The 15,120-nt window shown below is 32.1% G+C and overlaps 1 protein-coding gene across 1 annotated transcript; it reads right to left on the reverse strand.

Annotated features, from left to right (window-relative positions):
* Nucleotides 1-13,413: 13,413 nt before the first annotated feature.
* On the reverse strand, nt 13,414-14,706 carry LOC125830117 (uncharacterized). Its single transcript, XM_049509323.1, has 3 exons — nt 14,366-14,706; nt 13,774-14,248; nt 13,414-13,452 (listed from the first exon to the last, which is right to left on the reverse strand). The coding sequence occupies exons 1-3, from the start codon at nt 14,704-14,706 to the stop codon at nt 13,414-13,416; spliced, it is 855 nt and encodes a 284-aa protein (XP_049365280.1).
* Nucleotides 14,707-15,120: the final 414 nt, after the last annotated feature.

Consider the following 15,120-nt stretch of genomic DNA (forward strand, 5'->3'; position numbering starts at 1 on the left):
ATTGGGCTGCTTATTATTATTATTAGTATAGATAGCATAGACCTATCTTCCTAGCTATCAAACGTCGTATAACTTATGTATTAATTAATACTATATGAATAACTTGCTTCTTTACTAGATACAAAACGAACCTTGAATGATTGATTGCTTGAAGTCAAAGCATGATTATAATCTCGTTATGACAACCAAATTCACGTAAATCAAATATTTTGTTACACTCTCTAAAGATTTTAGAATCCTATAGGTTTAAGTGGGGAAAAAAAATAGTTGGAGAAGGAAATTGTGTCAAGACTTTGTTACAAGTCTGATTAATTCATTGTCATTCATACTTGACGTGTTTTTAGTATGAAAGAAAGTGTTTTCTTGAAAAGCAAGCAATCTCTTACTTATTTTTTAGTGTTTGGTAGGTAAGCAAGAAAATATTATCCCAAGATCATTTATATGTTATCTAGCAAATCGTTAAGGAGGCAGGTAGGGGTGGGGGTTCATGGATGGTACGGGGTGTGATGGTCAAGGGGTGCGGGTTTGGGGCAGGAGCGGCTCAGCGTAATTGGGGGCCTAAAGCGAAATTTCAATTCGAAGCCTAAAATATAAACAAACTTCGTATACATATTTATTTAATTTTTATTTTTCTTACACTATTTAGATGGAAATTATTAGTATTTAATATTGTTTTTTCAGTTATTAGTTTTAGTTAAGATTTTATTAGCTCAACATTGAAAAACATCATTTCAGTGAGACAATTATTATATGAATTGTCAACATAATTCTATAAGTAATAAGTTGACAAATATTAAATAAAGATAAGAGTAGAATCATAGAATTTCAAGAGTTGATGACTTGGTATACCCCATTTTAATATGCTATGTTGTAATGCTTGAAACAAAAATTTAAAAACAAATAAAAATAATTTGTAATTCACTTTGTTCAACACTTTTCACTATTAATTCTTATTTTTAATAATGTACAAAAGATGTTAAAGTGGGTGAAATAATATATTTCTTAAAAATATTATACTTTTTATCATAAATAATCAAATATTTTTATAAAAATTTAAGACATAATTTATTCTTGATAAAAATTTAGGCCCCCAAAATTTGGGGCCCTAAGGCATAAGCCTTATTTTACAAAGCATAGAGCCGCCGCTGGTTTGGGGTTTTGGGTGGGTAGGGAGGATAATAAATTTGGAATGTCACTTATGTAACAATATTGTTATAGTGATGTTTGGCTGATTAGATATTATTTTAATAGAGCAAAATTCACGAATAATATATTAATTAGTCGATTTTATATACCTTCCAAAACTAAATTAATAGTCAGTTTGGATCAAATTTTTAAAAATGTTTTTTTTTAAAGAAAAAAGTATTTAACAAAAATACTTTTGATGAGAATCATTCATGTTTGACTAGTCAAATTAAAAAAAAACACCTTTGAACAATAATTAGTGTTCGGTCAAACTTTTCCAAATTGCTTCTAAATATATGTTTTCAAAAGCATTTTTCAAACAAAAAGAGTACTTTTTAGCTTTAAAAAACAAATTTAATTTTACTACTCTCCAAAAATATTTATTCTCTTTCAAAAGTTTGACCAAACATCTCAATTTTTTTTTTTAAATAAGCATTTTTGACAAATAAAAAATTTGACCAACCAGACTATAAGTTATATTTCATGTTTGATAAATTTTTAATTACAATTAACTAGTTTAAACTCTGAAGGTTCTTAATTAAGATAATTATATATTGTTTTGTTGTAGACTAAATTGTTAAAATTACTTGTGTGAATCATAAGGTTCCCATTATTAATGATGTAAACTTAGGTTAATTGGTTCATTTCTTTTCATTTTGGAAGAAAGAGTTTGTATGACATCCGTAAGAAATTACTGTAACACCCAGAATTTTTTTGAACTAAAACTCGAACCATCCTTCGTTGTAAGAAGGATTTTACCGAGGAATTTAAAATTCTTGAGTGTTAAGGTCACTAGATGTATCACCTTGAGTTCCAAGAAGAACTAAAGAGAGTTCATTCAAGTCATTCCTAACTTCCTTTCAGTTTTGGGTCAACTTCAACGACCTTAATTTTCAGTACAAGATGAGTTAGGTGCCTCATAAGATATCAAATGAAAGGTCTTTGAATTATCTTCCAACGCCACCGAGTTTGCTAAATTTCGAGCTCCTATGAGGGAGATATGCCCGTTTGAAGTCGGGCTGTCCAAATAAGGAAAGTTACCCAAAAATAGTAAGGGATATTTTGATCTTTTCCTTACCCAATCAAATTTAATTTGTTTTTAGTAAGGTTTTAGGGGTCTAATCTAATTAGGTTCAGTTTTATAATCCTAATATACGCCTAGCGTTTTAGTTGAGAGTTCAAGAAGAGAAAAGAAGAGAAAAGATGAAAGGATCAAGACGTTCGTCGAGGTTCTTGAGTTTTGTTGCGGATTTTCTCCATGGGTTTGATCCCTAAGAGGTATGTAAGTTTTCATAGTGTTGGGTTCGTTCACCCACACACCAAACATGATTTTCATATTCGAATTCGTCCATAAAGATTGCAAGATTTAAGTTCTTTATAAGCGTTCTTGAAGTTTCATTCTAAATCTTGTTTTGTTGGGGTTTTGATGAATTCTTGAGATGAAAGTGAGTGTTTTGAGGGATGTATTGAGTAGATAAGAGTGTAATTATGTTGAGCAATAGAATCCAAGTCTTCTACACTTCTAATAACTTGTTTCACGACTCGTACAAATGAGTATGAGAATGAGGAGAATGTATTCATGAGTCTAATTTATCATCACGAGATCCAACTCGTGAGTTCATAATTCAAATTCAAGAGAGAGTTAAGAGTAGAGTTCAATAAAGTCTTTGAGTTCAATTGTGAATCCTTTGAGATCAACTATTGATTTAAGCTAAGTTTTGATGAAGTAAGTATGAGAATGAGAAGAGTCGTATACACGAGTTCCATATTATTAAGTAGACCCTCGAGTCGAGTCGTTCATCCGCATAATTCTGCATGAACTTCATAATTTGAGAATCTTTGAGAGGAGTAGTATTTTCAAGTTCTAAGTCTTAAGTATTGAGTTCCTAACCCGTTTGAGATTATATTCCTAATCATGGAACTATTACATGTTACCCATGAAGTGTTTGCGTTGAGTTGTTCATGCCCATAATTCCGCATGACAAATCTTTTTAACTTTGTTTAAGACTTGAGCACATGAGTTTAAGGAAGAGTAGAACTGAGTTCATTTTATTTAAAATGATATATGAGAACTAAGTAATCCCAAGAGTAAATGTTTTTACATTTAAGCATAGATGAAACACCGATTTCCAAAAGAGTTTTCATGAGCAGTTTAGAGTACCATCTCAATTAAGAGATTTTTTTTTGAGTAATAATCCCAAACCACATAAAGATTTATGTTTTTAAAAACATATGAGCAAGTATATTTTGGGAGTAGTATTGAACACCGATATTGGGGAGAGTTCAGATAACTCACAGCCCCCATAAACCATGTAGCCAATGTGGGTAGAAAGGGTCATATTTTTTAGATGATTCCTTAATGCTTTTTAGCATAAAATAGTACTGGATCCACTTAGTAGTAGGTTCTATACCCCGGCAAAGTATAGGACGGCCATGGCAGTGTGAGGCAAGACGCTACATCATCACATAACTCATATTGATGATTGTCGATTAGAGAAACTCCCACAGAGATATTTTGTATTCTCATATACACAGAGATATTTTGTATTCTCATATACACAGAGATATTTTGTATTCTTATATACACAGAGATATTTTGTGTTCTTGCATACAAATAGAGTTACGTTGCATTTTCTAATACATTGAGTTGCTATCTACTATTTTAAAAGCTTTCCATATATTGCATCTTTTATTGTTGCTTTATATTGAGTTGAGTATCCAGAGTTGAATATCCAGAGTCGAGTACCTAGTGCCGAGTATCTTATTATTGAGTTGAGTCTTATTTCACTGAGTTGAATATCTTATCATTGAGTTGAGTCCTATTTTCTCTGAGTTGAGTTGAACTATGTTTCTCTGAGTTAAGTTGAACTATGTTTCCTTGAGTTGAACTATGTTTCTTTGAGTTGGGTTAAGTTGAGTGAGTTAAGAAGAAGTAAGTATGTTTCTTTTCCACCAGTTTCAAGCTTATATTTATGCTTTAGAATTCTCCTTACATGCTCGTACATTCAATGTACTGAGCCAGTTGGCCTGCATCATTTCATGATGCAGATACATGTATTCAGGATCATCAACAGACGCTTCGTTGATACCACCTGCAGTTCTAGATAGCTCTAGTGAGCCTCCTTGGTTTCGGAGGATTTCATTTACTTTTCAGTTTCATCAGGATATTGTGGGTCTTGTCCCGACTTCCATCTTTGTCATTTAGAGGCTTCATAGATAGACAGTAGAGTTTGAGAAGTCTGTTTCATTTATCTTATTACATGTTTTAAAGGCTTGAGTTGCCTATTTCTTGCGAATTGAATATACTATTTTATTTAGAGTTAATCTTTTGAGTTAAATATATTGTAATTGGGTTCAATGAATTTTATTTAGTTTTAAGCTTTGTATGCTTGAGTTAGTCTTTCGCTTGTAGTTAGCCATGATGAGGGTTCTCTTGGGGACCAGAAATGGTTCTCGAGTGCCGGCCACGTCTAGGGTGTAGGCTCGAATCGTGACAATTACTCTAGTACAATTGATTCTTAAGATTGTGAAGTTAAGGATCCATCTTTTTCAATATTACTTTTCTATTTTAATTAAGCGTATTTTGTTTTAGTTATCATTAATTTAGATTATGTATAGATGTATTCTTACATTTTATTTACATCATTATATTTACATATAGTAAAAAAAAGTCACCATAGAAAAAGAAATGAAAAACAAGACATATATTTACTCATGAAAACAATTTAAAAATATTTGATTAAGCGCTTGAGCTAAAATCGAAAAGGAAAGCTAATTGATATCATAACTTTCGAGTCATTACAATGCACTATATAAATTTATAAATTTCTATGTATCATTACCCTTTCAATATATTGCTAATAACCAAAATTATTAGCAATGAGCTCTTGAAGCTTGTCACTAGAAACTTTCAATTGGGGCACTCTGATGGGTAGATTAGAAAAATTATCATCACACAATAGATGGATCATCAAAAGCAGCAGAGGCATGAATATTCTAACCAGTATAGTCTTTAAACTTCAAAATAGATGGCAATCCTTTAGATCATCAATGACATCATTGTAATTCTCTGAACACGAAAAATATCGTGTCTTTAATTTTGGATTTGTAGCTTGTTTAAGCAATGTATTAACATGATCATGTGCAGATTCCATTTTCTTAGTGATATGTCTAGTGAGATAGTTGCAAGTCCTTCGAGATTTCCACCTCTGGATCGAGGATCCCCATTTAGAGTCAATAAACATATACTCCCTCCGTCCCATTTTATGTGGCAACATTTCCTTTTTGGTCAGTCCCAAAAAGAATGTCACATTTCCTTATATGGTAAGTTTATGAAAGTACAATTCCTCTTTTATCCTTATTGGTCCCACTTAATCTTAAAATAATACTCCAATACATTTATGAGGAGAGAGAAAAAAGAGTCTACTTTTTAAATAGCAATTTGGTAAACATTTCAAAGTCTTCATTTATTTCTTAAACTCCGTGCCCGGTCAAATGTTGCCACATAAAATGGGATGGAGGGAGTATCATGTATTTATGCTTTTTTGCAAACACTGTGTAATGATCCTCTAGGTCATTTTCATTGTTTTCCCGTATTTTTAGCCTTTAGAGCTTTCTTGTAGCTGCCCCAAGTCATTTATCACTTGCTAGGACTGACCAAATGGTCACTGGGAAGTTCGTTTGGTTTTTATGCAATTTTTATGTTTTGGAATTTTTGAAGGTTAGATGTTTGACTTTGGTCAAAACTTGGTAAACTATCCCAGAATGTAATTCTGATGGTTTTGTTAGTTTCAAAATATCGATTTTAGTTGAGAAAACAATAAGCATACTATATATTTGAATACCCACTTCTAAAGTTCTAACAATTAGACCATGCCAATCAACTAATACGTATATGTGTTTATGCTGGAAAAATTGAATCTGGCAAAATCAACTCATAAAAACTTCTTTTTTGTACTGCAAAATTGGTGCAAACAGAAAAATTTGCATGGAAAATTTTAGGGGCCAATTTTTTTCTTTTATTATTTAGAAAAAGGCATAGGAACCAATGCGCCTTACAAGGCGCAGACAAACTGTGACTTGTAAGTCTCTGTCTCCTTGCGCCTTGTAAGGCACATAGGGACCTGCGCTTTGCTACCCCAATTAACGCCATCTCCCTCCTGTTTAAATATTACCCTTTTGGTTTCAAACTTATTCTTGTCGCCCTTTTGGAAATTTCACTCAATTTTTTGTCCTTTCAGCTCCAGAATCTATTCACACCCACATTCCCATGGTTAGGCAAATGGTTATTGTTCACATTTAGAGAGGCTCCTTTAAGCTGAATTATATTTTCTTTGATCAAAATCTCAAACATATCTTTGAGAGCCAAACAACTTTTTGCATCATGTCCAGAAGCCCCTAAATGATATGCATAATGCTTAGACTCATCAAACCACTTAGGATGAGGTTTGATAGCTCTCCAAGAAATTGGTTGGATCACTCCTACTGTTTTCATCCTTTCAAAGAGTTGGGCATAAGGCTCATCTAGAGGTGTGTAAGTCTTCCTTTTGTCAAAATTTTGACGATTGGTGGAGTTGCTGAATTGTTTGGAGGTTGGTAACGGGATGGTTGTTGGTAATGTGGTGATTTTGATATGTGGGCGGTTTCTGGTAGTATGTTGATTGGGTGTTATAAAAAGATAAGAAATAGGTGAAATTTTTTGGCTATGTGGGCTTTGAAGTGATTGGCTATGGTATGCGTGCATCTGACTTGGCCTTCGCTCCTGAATATTCATTATAGTTGCAAATTCCTCTTTTTTCTACTTGACTCCTATTATTCTAGATTGGATTGCCTTACATAGTACAATGAGTATACCATTCAAAGTATGAAAACACGCAAATGCCGAACAAAGCCCAAAGTCACTATTACAACAACTTTAAAGCATAAAAAATAGGTAAATACCCTCATATTTAAGCAAGATATTATATATATGATCACTCAAAATGGGAATAAGAAAATTCTACACTTAATTCAACTAGCTAGAAAGGGCAGAGACTTAAAACTAAAAACTTGAATCAAGGGAAAGGCTTCAAACAATATGTCAACAATTTTTATTTTTTTTTACAATACAAAGCTAACAAAGAAAAGAACAAGATATGAAAGAATTCAAACAAGATTTTTTGAGATTTTACACATGCCATTGTTTAAATTGTTTGAATAAAATTTATACACATAAATCTACCACCCGAATGAGAAACAAGCTTAAAATTGTATTTATTTACACAAATGTATGATGTGAGTTTACTGCCAATATGCTACAACCATAACACCTCACATTTTAATTAGGAACAACATATAATCTGTATCAAACAAAAATACAGTAAAGAAAATGTGGCTTAGTGCAAGGTGTGGTGGCTAAATGTTCTCCTCCAAAAATGGGGTTGAATGCGAGTATTTATAGGTGATGTGGGGCTAGGGTTCGTGTTTGGGTGGGATTTTAATGAAAAATGAGCGTTTGAATTTTGAAATCTCTGCTTGATGATTCTTCCTCGGAAATGTCAAGACCCAGACCGTCGTGATTGACACCCATACTAACCCTCCGGTGGGAGAACCACTACTACAACCCAAACCAAGCAACTAATCTAAAAACCAAAGCATTTAAGTATATGAAAGCAGTTAAGTACTAAGGAAATAAGTAGGGAGTTCCCATAAACTCCAACAAAAGTCTAACAACGAACTAAACAATGCGGAAAAAAACAACCTAGAACCTGAAAGTCAATGTACCAAAACATCTAAAGTTCAACAAGTCTAAACATGAAGGGATGCAACCCCAATCTAATGAACTAATCAACTAGCTAGAACATAGTCTAGGTTCGGAAATGATGGACATAGACGAAAGAGAACCCATGGCAGCCCGGAAGAATTGGCTCACCCTTGAATTCAAACGATCACTGATCTCCTAAGCGAGGTCTGTCAGTAGCCGTTTGAAGATGCCCTGTACTCAACAAAAATAAGAGCAAATGCAGTATCAGTACACAACCACAGTGTAATGGTAGGATCACATGGCTATCCCACTAAGTGTAACATACATAAGTCAATACAACAATATAATCACATGCATATATATACAATATTAACACATTTACGAACAACGAACAATGAACAACTTCACATTACTCAAGATACACAATTATATCAAATCATTGATCCTCTCATGGAACCCAAACCCAAATAGTTAGCATACCGGAATGTGGTACCCGATCCAATGATTATGCCAGAACGTGACAACCGATCCAAGTTAGTTATGCCGGAACGTGGTATCCGATCCATTCAACACACCATAATCACAATCACAAGTACATCCTCAAGATCATACATTTAAGTCATGATTTCATGGCAATCATCATTCATCTATCACATTAACAACAAGTGTGATCAATAATGCAACATTCATATACATACATGTATTATAATGAAGCAAGAACAAACATACATCACACAATCATAGAATCACAACCATCACCTACCTCGAAACAAGCTTGAAACCCTAAGAAACTTGATCCTTCCCTTTCTGGATTTGTTCTGCTTGTTCTTGGTCTACAAACAATCAATACAATACGGGAATCAATAAACAATCACTAATTACCTGAATTACTAACAATATTATGAACCGTAGATCAAACCCATGATCCCAAGTATTCAAATTAGGGTTGTCTTCACCATAAAATCTATATCAAAACCCTTTCCCATAGATAATTACCCATTCTATTACGTTCTACGGATTGAAAAACGGATTCGGGGAGTGGAAAGCTTACCTTTAGCCTCAAGAATGGTGGAAAACTGTTAGGAGTCTCCTCAGATTCGTTCCTTAGCTCTAAAAATTGAAAAGTGTAAAATAAGGTCGTTTAGGGGTTTATTTACGACTTTAAGTCGCGTTGAACCCGCCACAGTGACCCTCATCCCGCTGTAGTGGCCCCGCCAGAGAGGCTTGCATGAAACAATGAACTATTTTAATAATTTCAAAATCCCCATTTCACAACACACCTCTAACCCACGATGCTTAGAAAATACCCTTCACGCTAAGATCGATTCCAGGAGTTCTACTCACCCGAATTCAATTCCGTAAAGTTGTACGGATTCCTTAACAAGTTATATAACTACTCATGTAATCAATATCATAAATAATTGACCTGATTGTTACTAGATTTCCCTACACCTTAATGACTCTGATTTCGTCCAAATTTGGACTAGGTTGGAAAATTTCAAGTTACTACGAAAAAGTTTTCCGACCCAAAATTTTTTCTCATTGGCTTTTCTATAACGACGGAACCCGGTCGTTATAGGAAATATCAAAAGTTCTTTGGCATTTTCTTGACTGAATTATAGAAGAGAGAGTCTGGCATTTTTCATAAGATGAGGTGGAGGTTGCACAAAAATGGATATGGTGAGCTTTGTCCATTACTAAAGCTCAAATGTCGTCTTCTCTGAAAGATAAGAAGGGAAATAATGAAAACCGAAAATATAGATTTAGGATTGAAATAGGTTAAGTTTTAGTTCGGGGCTGAAGATTTATTTTTAGGAAAAATTACTTGGATGGGACCCGCCTTTTAAAAAATAATTACGAATTTTAGCGATACTTTTTATTTATTACCATTTTTAGCAATACATAACAATACTATGTTAAATCTGCAACATGTATGAAAAGTGAATTATGTATGCAATATATATGTATTATAAATGTTTCTTAAAATATATTATGTTTTTTTGGTAAGAATTTGACACATTGTATTATAAGTGTATTAAAATGTGTGATAAATGTATTATCCATCAATAAAATTTGTATTATATGTGAATAATAAATTATTCTTTGTAATATGTATTATAAATGTATTAAAAATGATCAAGTGAAAAAAAATGTTATTACTATAAATGGTAAATATTTTTTTATGGCAAAATTATCAAACAAGTCACAATCCTTAACATAATTATTAAAAATATCTGTACTTAAAATAATTATTAAAAATGTCAATATGTCAATGTTTTAGAAAATAAATTGAATCCTAATATAATTAATCTTCTTTCCTTTTATTTCTCAAATCATGCCCATATTAGACCATTATTTATTCCACTATCCGATAAAAAAAAAAACTCATTACCCACTTATGCCTCTTTTTAGGTTTTACCCAAAATCATTCCCTCTCTCTTTCTTCCCCTTTTCATCATTGTTATCTCCTTTCTTTGTTCAACAAAATCAACTCTTCGAATTTTCTATACTTTGTTTAAGAAATCTCACAATTAATTCAAAAGATTCTTCCCCCATTGATAAAGTAAATTCGTACTCAAAAAGTATTTTGTGAAGTTTCTTGTGATTTTGTTTTCATATTCACTAAGTATTTTGTATTTTGGATTTTCCGTCTTTTAAGCAATATTATATTGTTTGATTCTTTTGTGAGTTTGTTTTCATATTCACCAAGTATTTTGTGAGATTTTTCTCTTTTATCTATTACAGATTTTTCATCTTTTAAGTACTATTGTTCATTTTTTTTTGTATTTTTGTTTTCATATTTGATATTTAGTAGATTGTGGAAATTTACACTGGCATTCATACATCATTTATTGTTTGATTTTTTATACATGATAATTTTGAAATTTGCTTATAGGGTTACTTATGCACAAGTGAATACAGATTTTTGAATTAGGATTTGGTGAATGAAAAATCAGAAAAAAGAAAGATAGTAGACGAAGAAGAAGAAGAAATAGAGAGTCCGAGAAGAAGGTTGCAAAAATACAGAAGAAGAAGAAATAGAGAGTCCGAGAAGAAGGTTGCAAAAATTGTATTCATATCAGAATTGTATTCATATTAATTTTGTTGTCAATTATTTTTCTTTTACTCATCATTTGTATTTTTATTAAAAATATTGTATTTCTTTTTTAGTTTGTAGTCATTCCAAGATATGTATTTCTTAAGCATAGATGTATCCTTTTTTTTCCATAGTTAATTTGTATTTTTTTAGAATATTGTATTCTTCCTCAACAGATTGTATTATTTTCGCTATGTATGCTATTTTTTTCGAGAATCTTGTATCCTGTTCTTTCATAGTTAATTTGTGTTTTTTTTTGAAATATTGCATCCTTCCTCAATGATTGTATTATTTCCACCATGTATGCTATTTTTTTCGATACTCTTGTATCCTTTCATATATCATATTCATATGTAATGATTTTATTATATTGGGATACAATCAATAATATTTTTGTAATACAAACAAAAGAAAAAATATATATTTTGCAATCATGTAATACAATTTTAGTTTTCATTATGAAAGCAATATACTAATTTTAATTTGGATGGTAAAGTGAGCACATAAAATGTAAAAGTTATTGGCATAAAATTATGAAAAAAACATAATTAAAATTTTCTCTTTTCTGTTATTAAATAATTATATTCTTTTAAATCAAACAAATAAAAATACATAAATCAGATACATAACAAACTAAAATATTGACATTTTAAATAAATATTGAAAGTGTGGCTAAGGAGTCCTATTAAATGTCAAAATATTGACATTTTGAAAATTTTGCCTTTTTGTTATTATAGTATATTTATGTAAGTTTTATGGTCTCCTTTGGTGGGATTTAGGCTGATCAAATGTATTTTTGGGCTGCACTTATTTGGTCTTTTCCTTTAAAAAATAATAATTTTGGGCTTCTAACTTAATAACTAATACAATATATATATATATATATATATTATAAATTAAAGCATGTGTAGTAACATAAAATGAAAAGAAGAAAAAGAGAGAAAGAGAGATGCACAAAGTGGTAGTGGTAGTAGCTTTTCTCTATTATTGAATGTTTTTCTTTCACTTACTCTTTCCTTATTTTTTCTTGAGAAAAGACATAAAGACACCATCAAAGACACCTTAACTTTCAAAGTGTCCTATCACTCCACATAACTATTTAATATCTTTGTAAATGGGTCATTTTGACCCATTCCCTCGTCTAGGTTGTTACCACGCACATGAGGCGTGTCATGCAGTGTTTTCACTGCAATGGACCAGTTTAAAAGTGCCACGTGTCATTTTCTTTCTTTATTATTAATTATTTAATTAATTTATGTCATCTTCTCCAAATTTAAACCCAAAATAGCCGTTGGTAGCCCTAATTTTTCGATTTCATGGTTTTTTCCATAGCAAGATCAACGTTGGTGCTCTCTGTTTGACGACTTCATCATCTTCCCCAAGAAAATAAGATACCACTGTTGGCTAAGATCTAAGATCTGTTTCTGGAGCTTTGAAAAAATGTGCAGAAACTTCTAGATCAATGAAGAATGTGATGTTCTTGTTCAACAAATTCATAGTAAAAACACTCCCAAGCTTTGGATACTCCTGTCTAAGCATCACAACTGGCCCTTTAAGAAAACAAATTAACCCACCAACAATAGGCCATGCCTTAATCACTGGAGGCAAACACTTCTTAGATCTGGGCATAATTAGTGCAGATATGAGCTTTGCTACCAAAAGGGTTGCAACTAAAAGCAACCCCACATTCAAAATCTTGTTCTCACCTAACTCCATAACTGAATAAAAAATCCTGAATGAAGAAAAATTAATGGAAATTTCCTTTTCAGGAGAGAATGATGATAGTAATAGTGGAGGCACAGGCCAAACAGAGAAGAAAAGGAAAAGAGAAGACGACTTTTCTTTAAAGAATAGGGTCGGGTCGGGTTGAATCCCATCATAGGGAGTGAGAAACACGTGCGACTACATAGACGAGGGAATGGGTCAAAATGACCCATTTACAATGATATTAAATAGTTCTGTGGGGTGATAGGACACTTTGAAAGTTAAGATGTTTTTATGCAAATACGGGACAACTTTGATGGTGTCTTTATGTCTTTTCTCCTTTTTCTTTTCTTTTGTTACAAGAAGAGGGGTATATATAGTTGTATATACTTGGGCACCAAGTGTGATACATGGATATCTTCTTGCCATGTATGCACTTAGGGCACCAAGCAGTGGTGGAGGCAGGAATTTTATCAAAGAGGTTCAAAAAAAAAATTAAACACGCTAATATTATCCATAAATAAATGGGTCGGGTCATATATGAACGGATTGATTAACAAACGGGTTGACAAAAAAAAATCCTTAATTCAAATAATTTCTTACAATTACAACTTATCTTAAGAAACAAATTTAAAGTACATATCTATAAAATGATAATAAAGTAGCACAACTCATTCAAAAAGTTCTATAAGTTCTTCAATTCCTTTAGAATTCTCTTCGGCTCCTGAAAATGCAAATGGAGAGCAAGCACAAATTTAACATTAGAAAGACTAACAAAGAACACAAATCAAAGCGAAAATACTATTTCTTCACAAAAATTCTTTTTGGCATAAAATGATTTCATTACATTACAAAACTACACAACCTTGAAGGGAGGTTAAGAAACCAAACATGCGGATAAACCTATCAAAACAGAGTTTTACATTTGAAAATACAACTACATACATTTTTACAATTGTTTTCTACGAGGTTTCATATCTTGAAATGTCTTAATAATAACATCATTAGAAATCTTATCAAATACATCTTTTTATAAATAAGGTACCAAATAACCACTAAAAAAATCATCACTCATTTGACTCCGCAAGTCATTCTTGATAAACTTCATTGCCGAAAAAGCTCTTTCAACGGAGGCAATGGCAACTGGTAAAAGTAGAGCAAGTTTTAGAGGATAATTTGAATGTTTCTTTGTCTGAACTAATCTTTTGGAAAGATCACAAAGCCCATTTAGATCGGAGAACCTTTCATCAACAATGTAACTTGCAAGTTGATTCTCAAGAATACTCAAATTGCATTCATCAAAGTCATCTGGATATAATTCAACCATTCTCATTACTTTTCTTATGTCAAAACTTGAAAATGAGTTAATTGGATTCAAGCAAGCAATTCCATGGAGCAAATCGGTAGTCACCTCATCAAAACGATCATTAAGTTCTTGAAGTTGCCAATCAATGATATTGTAAAACACTTCAACACGATAATGATGTAAGATTGTATAGTTAGAAAGTTTCTGCCGTGATCTTAAAGAGATAACATATGTCTCCTCAAAGTGAGGTATCAAAACATCATGTTTGATACAAAATGTAGATACCTTGGCAATAAGAGAATCTCATTAATCATCTCTTAAGACTTGCAACCTTCTCTTTGCTACTTCAACAAGTAGCATGACATTTGCAATATCTTGCTCTTTTTTTTGTAAGCATTTATTAAGCTCATTTGTGATTGCTAAGACATCTCTCATCAAATGCAGCATAAACACAATCTCAAATGTTTGACAAGCTTCAAGATGTCCCATTGCCTTGGCTCTTTCATCCATACTCCTTGCATCAAGAGCAAGTGATTCAAGAACCTCAAAAATAGAGCCAAACATAACAATAAAATTGTTAAAGGATTTATAATGAGATCCCCAACGAGTATCACAAGTTCTTGAAAGACCAAGTTGTTGATTCAAGCCCCTATCGGTTGTAAGTTCACCCATATATAATGCCACTTGAATTGTTCATTTTTGAGAATCTCGTAAATTATCCATACGCTTAAAATAATATTCCAATACATTAAAAATATTTGAGATCAATACTACAAGTTTTTCCACTTCAACACACTTTTTAGAGACCCCAACAAGAGTTAGTTGAAGTTGATGAGCAAATCAATGGATTGAATGAGCTGATTTACTTTCTTGTCTAATCAACATTTTAAGGCCATTGATCTCACCTTGCATATTACTTGCCCCATCGTAACATTGTCCATGCACACTTGATGGACTCAAAGAATGTTGATCAAGTAAATTAAAAATTGTCCCCTTTAAATATGAAGCACTAGTATCTTCAACATGAACAATGTCAATAAGTCGCTCCATTACAAATTCCATTCTATCAATATATCAAAATACGAT

Source organism: Solanum verrucosum, unplaced genomic scaffold (genome assembly GCF_900185275.1).
Source record: "Solanum verrucosum unplaced genomic scaffold, falcon-dt-bn FXZP01000151.1, whole genome shotgun sequence".
Taxonomy (NCBI): Eukaryota; Viridiplantae; Streptophyta; class Magnoliopsida; order Solanales; family Solanaceae; genus Solanum; species Solanum verrucosum.

What these genes read in the sequence shown, in the direction of transcription:
- LOC125830117 (XM_049509323.1), bottom strand. Translation starts at nt 14,706, where the DNA reads ATGGGTGAACTTACAACCGATAGGGGCTTGAATCAACAACTTGGTCTT. An exon ending in GTTGAAGTAGCAAAGAGAAG is followed by an intron (nt 14,249 to 14,365) that starts GTTGCAAGTCTT and finishes TATCTCTTTAAG; the next exon opens with ATCACGGCAGAAACTTTCTA. An exon ending in ATTTTTTTAGTGGTTATTTG is followed by an intron (nt 13,453 to 13,773) that starts GTACCTTATTTA and finishes TTGCATTTTCAG; the next exon opens with GAGCCGAAGAGAATTCTAAA.